General features: G+C 46.2%; 2 protein-coding genes across 2 annotated transcripts in view; one reads left to right on the forward strand and one right to left on the reverse strand.

Annotated features, from left to right (window-relative positions):
* Nucleotides 1–552: 552 nt before the first annotated feature.
* LOC136287598 (baculoviral IAP repeat-containing protein 5-like) lies at nucleotides 553–2,100 on the forward strand. Its single transcript, XM_066180372.1, has 4 exons — nucleotides 553–690; nucleotides 765–874; nucleotides 1,036–1,153; nucleotides 1,376–2,100. The coding sequence occupies exons 1-4, from the start codon at nucleotides 577–579 to the stop codon at nucleotides 1,454–1,456; spliced, it is 423 nt and encodes a 140-aa protein (XP_066036469.1). The 5' UTR covers nucleotides 553–576; the 3' UTR covers nucleotides 1,457–2,100.
* Nucleotides 2,101–2,478: 378 nt separating this feature from the next.
* DZANK1 (double zinc ribbon and ankyrin repeat domains 1) overlaps nucleotides 2,479–15,196 on the reverse strand; it is a 35,106-nt gene continuing 22,388 nt past the window's right edge. Inside the window, 9 exon segments of the mRNA XM_066178054.1 lie at nucleotides 2,479–2,637; nucleotides 2,639–2,669; nucleotides 2,902–2,973; nucleotides 3,324–3,451; nucleotides 3,978–4,058; nucleotides 11,962–12,011; nucleotides 12,014–12,049; nucleotides 13,476–13,572; nucleotides 14,485–14,553. Of these exon segments, the coding sequence (XP_066034151.1) occupies nucleotides 2,548–2,637; nucleotides 2,639–2,669; nucleotides 2,902–2,973; nucleotides 3,324–3,451; nucleotides 3,978–4,058; nucleotides 11,962–12,011; nucleotides 12,014–12,049; nucleotides 13,476–13,572; nucleotides 14,485–14,553 (654 nt within the window). The 3' untranslated portion in view covers nucleotides 2,479–2,547.

Raw genomic sequence — 15,196 nt, forward strand, 5'->3', positions numbered from 1 at the left:
TTGTCCCTCAGGGCCTGCCAAGTGACGATGATGTTATAACAGCCCTCTGATACCTGCCGTGCTGCAGACAGCTTGTTTTATCCATGTCTTTCATTAAACCCCAGATCCTCAAAGGCGATGAAGGGATGCTCGGGGCGGGAGCCATGGCTTTGCAAGGGGTGAGGTTCTTCTACAGTAAACGGTGCTGTCAGCCCTCTGCTTCCCTCTTGTGCCTCGGCAGCTTGGGTGCTGGGTCACCCGAGCTCTGCTTGAGGAGCGAACACCGCCCTGCTCCGCGGCACGGCTCCTGCACGCTTCCCTGGGAAGCTGGGCAGCTGGAGCCGGGCAGCGACCGACTGAGAGAGGAGGAGTCAAACACAGCTTCACAAAGCAAATCTTTCCTGGAAAATAAAGGTGAAACCTCACCCTTTCCTAAGAGGGTAGCAAAGCCCAAGTGTTTCCCTAAGCTTGGATTCGTTGCAAGAAAAAGGCTTCCTTCGGGGCGCTGGCTCGGGCTCCGCGGGCGCCGTGAGGGCGGTGCCAACCCCGCCCCGCTCCCGCCGTGCCCCGCGCGCGCGCCGCCGTTTGAACTGGGCCATGGAGGAGCTGGCGGCGCTGCCGGAGGTGTGGCGGCTCTACTTCGCCTCCGTCCGCGCTGCCACCTTCCGCAACTGGCCCTTCACCGAGGGCTGCGCCTGTACACCCGAGCGGGTGAGCGCAGGGCCAGGGCGGTGGGAGCGGGAGCGGGGCCGGGCGGGCGCTGACGGCCTCCCCTGTGCCCGCAGATGGCGGCGGCGGGCTTCGTGCACTGCCCCAGCGAGAACAGCCCCGACGTGGCGCAGTGTTTCTTCTGCCTCAAGGAGCTGGAGGGCTGGGAGCCCGAGGACGACCCCCTGTGAGTACCGGGGGATCCCTCGGTCTCCGTCCCGATCGGCGCCGCGGCCCGGGAGAACCGCTGGTGGCAGCCAGCGGAGGAGGGGAGGGGAGGCTGCGTGCGGCTCGTTAGGAGCTGCTGCCTTCTCTTTTATTTTCTCTTTCTTGTCGCCTTTTTTTCAGGGAGGAACACAAAAAACACTCTGCGGACTGTGGTTTTCTTTCACTTCAGAAGGAACCTGCTAACCTGACGGTGCAGGAGTTCCTGAAGCTGGACAAAATGCGAATGAGGAAGGCACTTGTACGTACACTGGCTTCTAGTCTTTGGATTGTTCAGCTGGCCTCATTCCTTTCCACAAGGCTTTGTGCAGAGTGCTTTGTTGCATCCAGGCTCGGGCTGGATCGGCTGGTGTGCCCTTTCCTGGTTCTCAGCCATGCTTTATGCGGGATGTATCCTGCTTTTCCCTCAAAGCTGAACTTAGTGGTAGACAGTTTAATAACATATTATTTTTACTCTTTGCAGAAAAAAGAGATTTCTCAGAAGATGACCAAGGTTGAAGATAAAGCCAAGATCCAGCGTTGTAGTATAAAGAATCTGGCCTAGACTGCTGCAGCTTCATAGTTGCCAGTGACATCAGTCTTGTCCACATGCTGTGGCACTGCCCCTGTGACTGAATGGCTGTGTTTCCTGAGGCTGTTTCCAGACTGGCTGTCCCTGAGAAGCAGAGGGAATTCTACTTCGCTCCTCTGAGTCTGTCTGGGAAGTACCTGGCGTTTGATGCATTGCATACATAATCTTTTTCTGCAGGGATTCTCCTAATTTTCCTGCTGGTTTTTTAAGGATTATTACTTACGGGTTTACTTGTTTTCTTCTTCTTTTTTTTTTTTTTTTGTAAATCCAGCTGTTTAGAGATATTGCTGTCTCATAGAGATACTGGTAACTAGCGCTAAAACTTGTATTTCTGATAGGAGTTGACATGCATTTCCATTGTTGTACTGAATATACTGATGCTTTTAGATACTTTGGGACATCGAAAGGGGGAGGAGTTTTAAAAATACTTCAGAGATTTAGGATTGTGGCTAATAACGTTGAGTTATACCACACCTTAGTTTGCCTGGTATTCTTGTAAACTTCTGTTTGTAGTTGGCTGCTGCCTTGTGTTGATGCATTTATAAATAAAAGTTGAAGGCAGAACAACAAAATAGTTTTACTCGATTTTCTGGAGGACAAGAATCTGACCTTTACTGCAATGGGTTGCACTGAATGCAGTTTTAACATGAAAAAGGAAAATAAGGTCATCAGATACGGCTTACAGTGTTGTTGCTCAAGTGTCAAACTCTAGTAAGCAGTGTTCATCAGGCATTATAGACATTTCAGAGACACTGGAATTTATTTGTGCCTGGGAAGGTTTGGTTTGTCCCTTTGGAAAGAAAAAGAAAATTTGCAAAATAGTGTGCAGTCAGAGAGGAAGAGGAATTGTGCTCTGAACTGTCAGAAAGGAATGGGGCAATCCTGGAGAAAATATCTGACTGTTACAGGGCCCTAGCTGATCACACAGGGTTGTGGATTCTGCAGACAGAACTGGACACACGTGATCAGATGCTTCCAAAGTCAACCTTCAGCTTTATTTGGGGAAAAAGTTTGTTGTAATAACACACTGATGAGAACTATGTTCCTGTGTCTCATAAGTTTGTTCAGTGTTCTCTATCCAGACTTACTTGGAACAGTGAAATAACCTTATTATCTCCAGCTGCAACAGCCAAATCCAGTGCTGAGTGCCCTGCTTGCATTCTTCTTTTGCACATTGGCATTGCAGCTGTAAATGCAGAACACATTGGTTTAAACTGCTTAATTCATTGCAAGTGACTGCACTTAGTGATGAAGTGGCTTGTAGATGAATGTTGATGTAGAGTAACTTTGGAATTTCTGGATCCTCCTTCCCACTGGGACATGGTAGGCTCTGGCCCTCCAGTGGTGCCAGGCAGGTCTGTGCTGGCAGGCTCGGGAGGAGCCTGCAGCTGAGCTAGAGGCCCAGCCACAGCACCTACCATAACAGGGCTCGGATGCACTCCTCTCCCTCCAGTCCCAGCAGAACTGTCTCGTGGAGAGCTGTGTTGTGCCTGCACAGGAGGAATGAGCAATGCACTTATTACCTAAGGAAACTTAGCAAATAAAACTTAGGAAAATTAATAGGAGGATACAGAACACACTAGAAGTGTGGTAGGCTTTGGTGGGGTTTATCATATTGAAGTGAATGGGGGAAGGAACTGTATAGAACAGCACTTCTGTAACAGAAGTTATGAGAAATCTTCAAAGCTGGCAACTGGAAGAGAGAGTGTGGATACTGTCATTGAAAGGAGAAGATTTGTGGAGGAGGGGTGGGGTTTATCTCCCTCTAAAACTCGAGCATGTGTGATTTTTTTTGCTAAAACTTGGAAAGAGCCGAGACAGAGGATCAGAGCTCACTTACAGCCGTGACTGCTGGTCAATGTCAGCCCCTTTCTGCACGAGAGGGGAGATGGCTCCTGTGTGCTTGTTCGGGACAGCAACTGTGAGGGCAGGGCGTTCCTCCTCACTCAGGGAATTTGGGTCAGCTCCCTGGAACAGAGCAAAGGGGGCTGGTAAAACCATATAGACTCCTCAGCTTCCACCTTGCTTTTGTGTTATGCCAACTGAAGTTGGCAAATTGGCTGCATGCTCAAGACAGAGAGAAGTTTGAAGTGGGTTTTTCTTTCTTCTGAAAATGTTTGTCATTTAGCTCAAAGCCAGAGTAAATGTGTATAACAGTAGCCAAATGAGATCCCAGAACAGAAACACAGAGATTATGCTTGCTTTTGCTATACAGAGGACTTGATCCTAAATTATAAAACTGATACATTTTTTTTGTTTGGCTTTGACAAACCCAGAGAAGACTGCCTTATGCACTGACCAAATAGAAATTTGGGGAGAACATCTGTAAATGTAAAACAGGCTCTATCTTCATTAAAATGCTCTTTCAATCTGAAGACTGATATTGTAAGCATTTTGCCTCCTAGTCATCAAGCTGAAGTTGCATTCCAGGCTAATATTCATGCAGTAAACAGCCAAAGAGTTGAAAAAGGAAACTTCAGCAAGTGTAACTTACATCACTAAGCAATTGTTCTATGAAGGTGATTCTTCTTTTCCCAGTTCGTCCCAGTTCATCCAGCAGCTGTCTGGACTCTGGCTATGGAGACACACAACAGCCAGGAACATGTCATACAGGGAAAATACAGCTAGGTGGGTGTCTTGGTTTGGGAAGACAGGTATCTGCCAGGTAATAAAAAAACCCCAAACAACTGGAGTTTCCTTTGGAATGGAGAGTGTAAACTCCCTCTCCCCCCCCCCCCCCCCCCTTTTTTTTCTTTTTCAGTTATAAATTTACAGTCAGAGGCTCTTAGGCAAAGATTTGGGAAATAGGAATAGCAATTCTTTACTAGTATGTATTACAAAGCAAACAAACACAAAAAAACCCCACCAAACAACTACAGCATTAATAACAAACGAAAACAGTACCAAGAACCTTGAGGGCTTTGTTTCACAAAACCCAGGGCAGTTTGGTCTCGGTGTCCCTGCAGGATCCTCAGAGCACCAAGCTGAAACAGTGGAAAAGTCTTGGGCTGATAGCTGGGATGGCAGAGTGTCCAGGCAGGCAGGGGCAGGATGTCCCAGCAGCGCAGGGGGTGCAGGGTCACACTGTAGCAAAAGGAGCAGCTCCAAAGAAGCCGAAGGCAAGGCAGGGTCTGCCCAGCTCCCGCGGGTGGCAGAGAAAACTCCAGATTCAGGCCGAACCGGTGATAGTAGATTTCCCAGGGCTGGATCTCTTTGGCCACAGTGAAACTCTTCCAGCCAGCAAGAGCCATACTCTCTCCCCAGACACCGAAAAAAGAAGAGCCTGCAGCTGCCTCAAGCTCTGTCTTTTACCTGCGTTATCTCCCCCTTCCACCTTTGTCCACCTCTTTGTTTCAGTTAAGTACTCTCAAGTATCTAACACTTGGTCTCCTTGGTAACTTATGGGGAAAAAACTCTTTAGAGAAAGAAGGAACAAACCTAACCCCCAACATTATCCACCCCGAATTTTTTTCCCATACCAACATATTACATTGAGTTTAAACTGTTAAAAATATATGTATATATATACATGCAAATATGGATACAGCCACATTGTCATGGGTAGTTCACCCCAAAACAAGGTCCCCTTGAGGTATGCATCGGGTCTCTCCATCCTTTTGCATCACCCACCAGGTGCAACCTGGTCCCTGAGCGAAGACAACCCCATGGATGGGATTGTCTTTGCTGGAGGCAGGATTAATCCAAACAGTTTTTCCTAGCATACTTCTCATGTGTACTACTGCAACTTTATTTCCCTGTGTTGTTTGCAAGGGCTCAGATTGGGCAGGACCTGCTCGGCTGGTGGAACCTCAAGTGTTCACCAACCATGTGGACTTCGCTAAATTTATATCCCAGTTCTTGAAGGTTCCCCCACCCAGTGCCTTAAGGGTACTTTTAAGCAGTCCATTGCACTGTTCAACTTTCCTGGCCACTGGTGCATGATAAGGAATATGGTACACTCACTCAATGCCATGTTCTCTAGCCCAGGTGCTTATAAGACTATTCTTGAAATGGGTCTCATTGTCTGACTCGATTCTTTCAGGGGTGCCATGTCTCCACAGGACTTGTTTTTTCAGGCCCTGGATGGTATTTCAGGCAGTAGCATATGAGGCACAGGGTAGGTTTTCAACCATTCAGTGGTGGCTTCCACTATGGTTAGCACATAGCGCTTGCCCTGGCGGGTTTGGGGAAGGGTGATGTAGTCAATCTGCCAGGCTTCCCCATATTTATATTTGGACCACCACCCACCATACCAAAAGGGCTTCACCCGCTTGGCTTGCTTGATTGCAGCACATGTCTCACAGTCATGGATAACCTGAGAAATACTATCCATGGTTAAATCTACTTTTCGGTTTTGGGCCCACTTATAGGTGGCATCTCTGCCCTGCTGACCTGAAGCATCATGGGCCCATCGAGCTAGGAACAACTCTCCCTTGTGTTGCCAATCTAAATCTATCTTTGACACTTCTATCTTGGCAGCCTGATATCTACCTGCTTGTTGTTTTGGTGTTGTTCATTAGCCTGACTCTTGGGAACATGGGCATCTACATGGCGGACTTTCACAGGTAGCTTCTCTACACGAGTGGCAACGTCCTTCCATTCATCAGCAGCCCAGATTGGTTTTCCCCTACGCTGCCAGTTGGCCTTTTTCCACTTTTCCAGCCAGCCCCACAGAGCATTGGCTGCCATCCACGAATCAGTGTAGAGGTAGAGCTTTGGCCACTTCTCTCTTTCAGCAATGTCAAGGGCTAATTGAACAGCTTTGAGTTCAGCAAGTTGACTTGATCCCCCTTCTCCTTCAGTGGCTTCTGCAACCTGTCATGTGGGGCTCCATAGGGCTGCTTTCCACTTACGGTTCATTCCCACGATACGACAGGAACCGTCAGTGAAAAGAGCGTAGTGTGTTTCTTCTACTGGCAGTTGGTTGTACGGAGGAGCTTTTTCAGCCCGTGTCACTTGTTCCTACTCTTCTTCATCCGTGAGACCAAAGTTTTCTCCTTCCGGCCGATTTGTAATTATCTCCAAAATGCCAGGGCGATTTGGGTTTCCAGTATGGGCACCCATTTGCTCCATGTGGTGTCGGTGGCATGGTGGGTGGAGGGAGCCTTTCTTTTAAACATCCACCCCAGCACTGGTAGTCGGGGTGCCAAGAGGAGTTGTGCTTGTGCCAGTCACTTCTGAGGCAGCTTAAACTTCTTCATAGCCGGCCAAGATCTCCTTCTCTGTGGGAGTGTAGTTGGCTTCAGATCCTCTGTAACTTTGACTCCAGAATCCCAGTGGTTGGCCTCGGGTCTCTCTAGGCAGTTTCTGCCAAAGGCTCCAGGACAAACCGTTGTTCTCGGCTGCAGAGTAAAGCACATTCTTCACATCTGGTCCCATCCTGACTGGGCCAAGGGCTACTGCATGAGCAATCTCCTGCTTGATCTGGGCAAAGGCGTGTTGCTGTTCAGGGCCCCAGTGGAAATTGTTCTTCTTGCGGGTAACCAGGTAGAGAGGGCTCACGATCTGACTGTACTCAGAAATGTGCATCCTCCAAAAACCTATGGCTCCTAGGAAAGCTTGTGTTTCCTTTTTGCTGGTCGGTGGAGACATTGCTGTGATCTTATTAATGATCTCAGTGGGGATCTGCCGCCGTCTATCTTGCCACTTTACTCCCAGGAACTGGATCTCACTGGCAGGTCCCTTGACTTTGCTCTTCTTGATGGCAAACCCAGCTTTCAGCAGAATCTGGATGATCCTCTCTCCTTTCTCGAACACTTCAGCTGCAGTCTTCCCCCACACAATGATGTCATCGATGTACTGTAGATGTTCTGGAGCCTCACTCTTCTCCAGTGCAGCCTGGATCGGCCCATGGCAAATAGTGGGGCTGTGTTTCCACTCCTGGGGCAGTCAGTTCCAGGTGTACTGCACGCCCCTCCAGGTGAAAGGAAACTGAGGCCTGCATTCTGCAGCCAGAGGAATGGAGAAAAATGCATTAGCAATGTCAATAGTGGCATGCCACCTCGCTGCCTTGGACTCCAGCTCGTACTGGAGCTCCAGCATGTCTGGCACAGCAGCACTCAGCGGTGGAGTCACTTCATTTAATGCACAAAAGTCCACAGTTAGTCTCCAATCTCCATCAGACTTGCGCACAGGCCAGATGGGGCTGTTGAAAGGTGAGTGGGTTTTGCTGACTACTCTTTGGCTCTCCAGCTCACGGATCATCTTGTGGATGGGGATCACGGCGTCCCGATTTGTCCAATACTGCCGGTGGTGCACTGTTGAAGTGGCAACAGGTACTTGTTGTTCTTCTACCTTCAGGAGTCCCACTGCAGATGGGTTTTCTGATAGTCCCGTCAAGGTGTTGAATTGCTTAATGCCCTCTGCCTCCACAGCAGCTATCCCAAATGCCTGAGTCCCTTAGGGTTTTTGTAATAGCCATTCCTGAGGAAGTCTATGCCCAGTATACAAGGAGCCTCTGGGCCAGTCACAATCGGATGTTTCTGCCACTCCTTCCCAGTCAGGCTCACCTCGGCTTCAACCAGAGTCAATTCTTGTGATCCCCCCGTCACCCCGGCAATGGAAATCGGTTCTGCCCCCACATGTCCCGATGGCATTAGAGTACACTGTGATCCAGTATCTACCAAAGCTTCATATTTCTGTGGCTCTGATGTGCCAGGCCATCGAATCCACACAGTCCAGAAGACCTGGTTTTTCCGTGCCTCTTCTTGGCTAGAGGCAGGGCCCCTCTAGCACTGGCTATTATTCTCTTCTTCGACATACATATTAGAGGTTTCTTCAAGGGGATCTGACATATCGTCCTCACTTCTATAATACCTGGTGGCTCGGTCATGGGAGGCTAAGGCTACTTTCATTTTAGTGGAAACCTCTCGGTGAGTATTTCTCTCCTTTAGCTCACGTGCCCTTGCTGCCAGGACAGAAGTGGGCTTCCTATCCCACCTTCTCATGTCTTCCCCATGGTTGCACAGGGAGGACCACAGTTCAGCTTGTGGGGGGTACCCTCTCTCTCTAGCTGGGGGACATTGGGCTCTGGGGCCTGTGACTCGCACGGGTGCCACATGGGAATGGTTCCTCCTCATTTCCTCTCTCACCTCCTTTATCTCCTCTTTGAGTTCCTACACCACGGCAGAGACATGAGCCTGCATTGGGCCATTGATCACACTTTCATAACTCCTGAGCTTGTTGGCTACAGAACCCACTGTCTCTTGGTTGACATCAGGATTGATTGTGGAAATGAATATGGCATAGTCACGTGGTCCATGAGTTGCCAGTGTCCACAACATGTGCCCTGTGCATCTAACCTTGTCAGGGTCATTATCATGCTGTCCGCTCCTCCCAAAGAGTACCTTTAAAACTGCCACTTCTCTCAGCCTTTGGATCCCCTCCTCAAGGGTCTTCCAGTCCATGTTATGATGGTGCTGCGGCACTTTGTCTCTGTGGACAAACCTCTCCTTTATACTCACTAAAAGCCGCCCCCAGAGGGAAAGGGGGCCTGGCTCTCTTACAAATACCTGATTTATGCCTGAGTCTTGGGTCAAGGGTCCCAAATTCCTTGCCTCACTACCACCCAGTTGTACGCCTGTACCCATAAAGTCCCAGACCCGAAGCAGCCAGGCTGTATAAGCCTCACGTCTCCGTCGTGCAATATCTTTGTGTAGGTTACGGAGACTTTCATAAAAACAGGGACTCGGTGATGATCTCAACTTCTGTTTCCCCTGCAGTTTGTGAGGGCCCTCCTTTCTTATCTTTATTACCTGGGGGCTCTGATTTTATCTTAGACTTCCTTGTTTCCACAGGGGCGACTGCTGCTGGCTGTGGCTGCCCCTGTGGTTCAGCTGGAACCTGGACGGTTCTAACATCTGTGGGTTCTACTGCTGCACCATCAGACTCTCCCTTTACAGGGCAGAGGGAGGGTTTTCCACTAGCTGGGGAAGTGTATTCCTTCAGCACCTGGCCCATCTCATGTATCTCCTTCACCAGAATCCCCACCCAGTCTGGGTGGTTTATTTCTGAGGTGGGCTGTGGGGCAGGGTCAGGCAGTGGGACAGCATCCTTATTCTGTGGGGCAGTGTCAGATGTCATGACAGTATTTCCAGTCTGTGGGACAGGGTCAGACTGCAGGCAGTATCCCTAGTCTCTGGGGTAGGTGTCTGTGTGGTGATCCAAGTCAGCCTCACTTTATTTCTGAAAACTATTGAATAGGCTATGACTATTAGCAACACTTGTATTAGCAACACTTGGGTAGTATCTAGAGAGAACTTAAACCTTTCAAAAGCTGGTGGGGTAGGCACAAAGAACTGGTTGAAGGGCTGGGAGAAAACTTCCCTTGCTGTCATTTCCTCACAGAAAGTACCATTCTTAAAGTAACTTCAAAAACATGGACTTAGTGTGTGATAGCTGTGTATTCATGTGCCTGCCTTCCAGAGGAAGTTAAAAATCCATGAATGCCTCACTTTATCCACCCATAAAACAAACTGGATCACAGCCACCGTAGCCTTAGTTACAGGGCCCATGTTTAGATAAGGGCCTGCAAATGGAAGGAGTACAGCCACAACCACGTGCCATCCAAACCAGGGTAAGTTAGACCATATGATGCTGCCTAATGAGGTTTTTATATCCAATCCACACAAAAGAAAGTACTAGGTTAGCTAAGAACCGCTATTTCTCTTTTCTTTTCTCAGTGCCCTCAAGCCCCACACTTGGGCGCCAAAATCTGTCTTGGTTTGTGTCTTGGTTTGGGAAGACAGGTATCTGCCAGGTAAAATTACAATCAGAGGCTCTTTGGCAAAGATTTGGGAAATAGGAATAGCAGTTCTTTACTAGTATGTATTACAAAGCAAACAAACACCCCCCACCCCCCACCCCCCACCCTCCCCCAAACAACTACAGCATTAATAACAAACGACAACAGTACCAAGAACCTTGAGGGCTTTGTTTCACAAAACCCAGGGCAGTTTGGTTTCGGTGTCCCTGCAGGATCCTCAGAGCACCAAGCTGAAACAGTGGAAAAGTCCCGGGCTGGTAGCTGGGATGGCAGGGTGTCTCGGAAGGCAGGGGCAGGATGTCCCGGCAGCGCAGGGGGTGCAGGGTCATGCTGTAGCAAGAGGAGCAGCGCCGAAGAAGCCGAAGGCGAGGCAGAGCCTGGACCAGCTCCCGTGTGTGGCAGGGAAAACTCAGGATTCAGGCCGAACCGGTGATAGTAGATTTCCCAGGGCTGGATCCCTTTGGCCACAGTGAAACTCTTCCAGCCAGCAACAGCTGTTCTCTCTCTCCCTGAACGCTGGAAAAAGAAGAGCCCGCCGCTGCCTCAAGCTTTGTCTTTTACCTGCATTATCTCCCCCTTCCACCTTTGTCCACCTCTTTGTTTCGGTTAAGTACTCTCAAGTATCCAACACTTGGTCTCCTTGGTAACTTGTGGGGAAAAAATTCTTTAGAGAAAGAAGGAACAAACCTAACCCCCAACAGTGGGCCAGATTCTGCCTTGGAATGAAAGTGCAAAACGCACAGAGTAGCATGAATTTGATGTATCGGAGCCTTGTTGTTACTAATCCCTGGCTTCTTTGGGAATGTCTTTCTGAACCTGAGCAAGTGTTGGGTAACTCTGGCTAGTATGTCACTACTGAGGTCTTCATCCAGCAAATGTGTCTGCAGATGATTCACTTTATGTCAATGCAGCTCTCCAGGGCTGTACAAAGATCTGCCCAGCAGAATAAAATTAAACATGGGTACATGTTTAGGAGTAAAGTTTGAAGCTTCCAGAACTTGTGGAAGTATTTTGATTTTAAAAGGTGTATGTTTTGCCTCAGTGAAATTACTTTCCTAGATCTTAACAAACAAACAAAACCTTTTCCTTTTATTTCTTCCCAGCCTTCAACCTTTTTTCATTTTGAAAGCTCAGTCACTTGACCAAGCATTTTTATCTCTGAACTCATATCACAGAGCTCTGTATCTTCTCCCACATTTGAGCTGGCTCACTGATCCAAGATTAGATTAATGTACATTTCCCCCCCCCCCCCTCCCTTTTGAAATTTTCCATGTCATTACTGACAATCCCTTTAGTAGACAGTTCTTTCAGGAAATTTGATCTCCAGTGGAAGTATATTCTTTCTTCTTGAATTAAACTAGGTCTCTATGGAGTCAAATGTTGTAAAGTCAAGGGAAAATGACAATATCTCCATATGATGTTGCTTCTGAAAAAAAATCTGTAAGAGAATCACTGCAACAGTCCTTAGGCTGAATGCAGTGTCAAAATTGAACGGGTTCAAAATGAGAGAAAATCTAAACTCTTAGTAGAAAAACAAGTTAGTTATTTTCAGTTCTGAACTAAATGTCAGTTACCAATGTTCAGGTTTTATATTAAGTTGGACTTTTATCCCCTGCCCCCAGTCAGGGTGTGAACCTTTCTAATTTAATGCCCGGGTGCACTCCTTCATACTGCTCTATAAATCTTTTTTCCTGTATTTGCAGAAGATACTTACAGAGAGCTTATATTCCTGTCCCATGAGTGTTCTTGACTTGGTTCTCTTTTTTTGCCTCTTGAATAGAAAAGACTATCATCATCGCTGCCTACCAGAGAGGAAAACAAACGTTAATTCAAAGCAAAGTCAGTATCCTAACTAGAACTTGGAGGAGAGATCTGGAAATAATTTATCCACAATCAAAGCAGTATTTATCAGTTTCCCACATGAGAAAGTGGTGAAATACTTGTTGCAGTTCATACTGGTTTTAACAAAAGGTTTGCATAGCTCCCAGTGCAGTGACTGCCTCTTGCCAAGCCTCAGACTGGAAGCACAGAGTGAATGAAACTTACATGTGAATTAAGTATGTCAAATGATGCTATAGGAATTTCTGAATTGTAATACTGACTTTACAACTGGTTGATTTAATGAAAACTTAAGTCCAGTATGAGATGCCCAAAATGCTGAGCTGTTACTGACATCAGTGGAAGATCGCAGTTAAACAACCTCTCTGTATGAATGTATTTCATAATTTCTCATCTGTTGGAGTCCAGGTCACGGGGAAAATCCCTCAAATAGCCCTGGGGGGTCCAAGATCCCTGCTGGGACCCCAGGAAAGCATTACCTTTGACCTTAGCCCATGGGAAAAACTGCCAACACTTATGGTTGAAATGAAAACAACAAAAATTTAAATTAGATAGTAGTTTAGTTTGTCACAGGGTGAAAATTTGGAGTTCTGGGTTTTTAGAATGGAAGTAGATAGAAGCAAGATGGAGAATTTTGGGCTGTGTCTTAAGTTCTTCTTCTTCTACTCCATCTTCTGCTGTGACAGTGGCACAAAGGCATTGGTAGAATGTAGGTGATGTAGAAAATTGCATGTCCAGAATTGGTAGTAATTATTGGTACAAAATTGTAAATATAATACGTTTTAAGAGTTAATTGGCTTAGAAACCTTTAAGAGACCTTGGACGCTAGGTCTTGTGTTTTTCAGCATGTTAAGCCTGGTGTTAGGTGGTGTGCAGACTTTTGAGATAAGAAATGAATAAACACCTTTTAAGACTGAAGCTGCAAGTTCCACTCATCTTTTAACCCTGGCACAGGACTTTGAAAAGGAAAAAAACTCTGATTAGGGGAATCTTGGACTTGAAATACAAGACTCATCTTTGTCAAATATGACAGAGCTGGTTGTCCCTGGCAGAGCTCAGAAGTAGAGATAATATTGATGTTTATGGTTCCTATTGTACAAGAGTATGTGAAACAGCTAAAGTTTTAGTGCTATAATTAAAACACTGCTGTGACCTGTTGTCTGCAGTTCACTGGTCTCCTCAGCTCTCCAGGGATGAAGTATTCCCAGGAGTTTTTGAGAGAGTCTGTGCTTAAATCTCAACTCAGACACATTTTGAGACTTAAAAGATCAACCTAAAGAGGCACAGAATGTTTGCCTACCTTGGTGTCTAGGCTTCCAAGCATTATTTCTGTATTCCTGACTGCTGTATTTATGGTCTACTGTAAAGACAGGAGGGAAAAAATCTCACCAAAGTTAGTCTGACTGCCATCCTGCCCATCTGTGACTTCTGTTTCAGCACTCAGGTAATCATTGCTGAACTTCGCTGCTCTGTTAGTACGAATAACCTGTAGAATCATCAAATGCAGGCAGTTATTAGGAGTACCATGTAATGCTGCTATAATCTTAATGGCACAACACTGTTTTGTAGGAGAAAATACATAGGCTTTGAATATCAGTGTCAAATTACCACAAGACATTATCATATGTAATTGAACTCTGTTTTGAGGCAAAATTATGTAGCAGTTTTTTCCGAACCTTGTGGTAGGTATTTCCTTTGATCTAGAAAAAAAGTGATACAACCTAACTTAATGAAATGAAGATTCTCATCCAAATGAATGTGTTTCTATGACTTAAGAAATTTCACTTCTTAAATGATGTGATACAGCTTTTCAGGCCTCACATGGCAGCTTGGTAAGCTTTTCAAGATTCCACACAAGAGACAGTCTGAATTTTGGATTTTTGAAATCGTAGATTTTCATCTTTGAAAAGCTGGAAATGTGTATGTTGTGGTTTTTGGAACATGGTAATTCTTGAGATAGAGATTCCAGATTTTGAATAGAGTTAACAGGAATTCTGACAAAAGTTATCTCCAAACCACTGAAAATTACTAAGCTTAGTTTTTAAGAGCATGCTTTGCTGGCTGAAGAAAAGCAGGGTCTGAGATCAAAAGGTAAGGAGTGCTAGAATCATCAAACAGCATCAGCTGAAAGAAGAAAGTTAATCCTAATAGCAAACTAGCAAAATGTGAGATGATAGCACCATAATCATGAAGTCTGGCTTAATCAGATAAGGGATACCTGTTCATCCAGCTCCAACACAGACTGAGAAAGATTCTTTTCTCTGAAGTGATAAGTTAACACCCTCTGAACAAAAGCATTTCTTGTTTAGACCTGAATTTAAAATATATCAGGATTACACTGCTCTAGTGACAGCTTTAGACCAGCTGCCTCTCAACAGGACCCTTCCCATGAACTGACCTTGTTAATAGCAAAATTCAATGTAATAGTGACTTCACAGTCGTCTTCAGAGATGGTGGCATAGTTAATCTAGAGGGAAACAGCAGCCGTTAGTATATCTTAGCAAAAAAACCCCACAGAAGTACTTTTAGGAATAAGTCTTGCTGATGGAGTTTCTTGTGCAGTCAATGCACAAAATCACAGGTGTGGCCTTTGCCTACTTGTGATTTGTACCAACACTTCCCATGTCAATGAGAAAAGGGGCACTGTTACTTTTGGGGGCACTGCTTTTAAGACAATAAACAGACAAAAGGCCAAGAAGCAGCAGGAATAGCCTTCCCTAGGCAATTTTTTATTCTCCAGGCCTATCCTTTTGAATCCTCCAGCAGAGGAAACAAGTTGCAATGGACTGTACGTCAACCTATACAGTTGCACTGCAGCTCCTAAAGATCCTTGTGGAAATAAGGTCTCAGTGGATATAGACATCAGATGCAAAGTATCTACTGGAGTATCTACTCCTTAGGAAGGTGTCCAAGAAGGTTTCCACCTTCTTATTATATAAAAGCATCTAAGCAAAAGCTTTCTCCCATTACAGCTCTTAGGTGAGAGAATATGAATTACCACTGGAAAAAAAGAAACAAATGACCAAAAAATGGAACAACCAAACAAGAAAAATGACACACACAAACAGGTCAACATCTAAAGAAAAGGGAGACATTTATTTTTTCAGTGT

Source organism: Chamaea fasciata, unplaced genomic scaffold (genome assembly GCF_029207755.1).
Source record: "Chamaea fasciata isolate MVZ Bird 193981 ecotype frontalis unplaced genomic scaffold, bChaFas1.0.hap1 SCAF_3, whole genome shotgun sequence".
Classification (NCBI taxonomy): Eukaryota; Metazoa; Chordata; class Aves; order Passeriformes; family Sylviidae; genus Chamaea; species Chamaea fasciata.

Coding starts and splice junctions, on each gene's coding strand:
- LOC136287598 (XM_066180372.1), top strand. CDS start 577: ATGGAGGAGCTGGCGGCGCTGCCGGAGGTGTGGCGGCTCTACTTCGCC. Junction 875..1,035: donor GAGCCCGAGGACGACCCCCT/GTGAGTACCGGG, acceptor CCTTTTTTTCAG/GGAGGAACACAAAAAACACT. Junction 1,154..1,375: donor TGCGAATGAGGAAGGCACTT/GTACGTACACTG, acceptor TACTCTTTGCAG/AAAAAAGAGATTTCTCAGAA.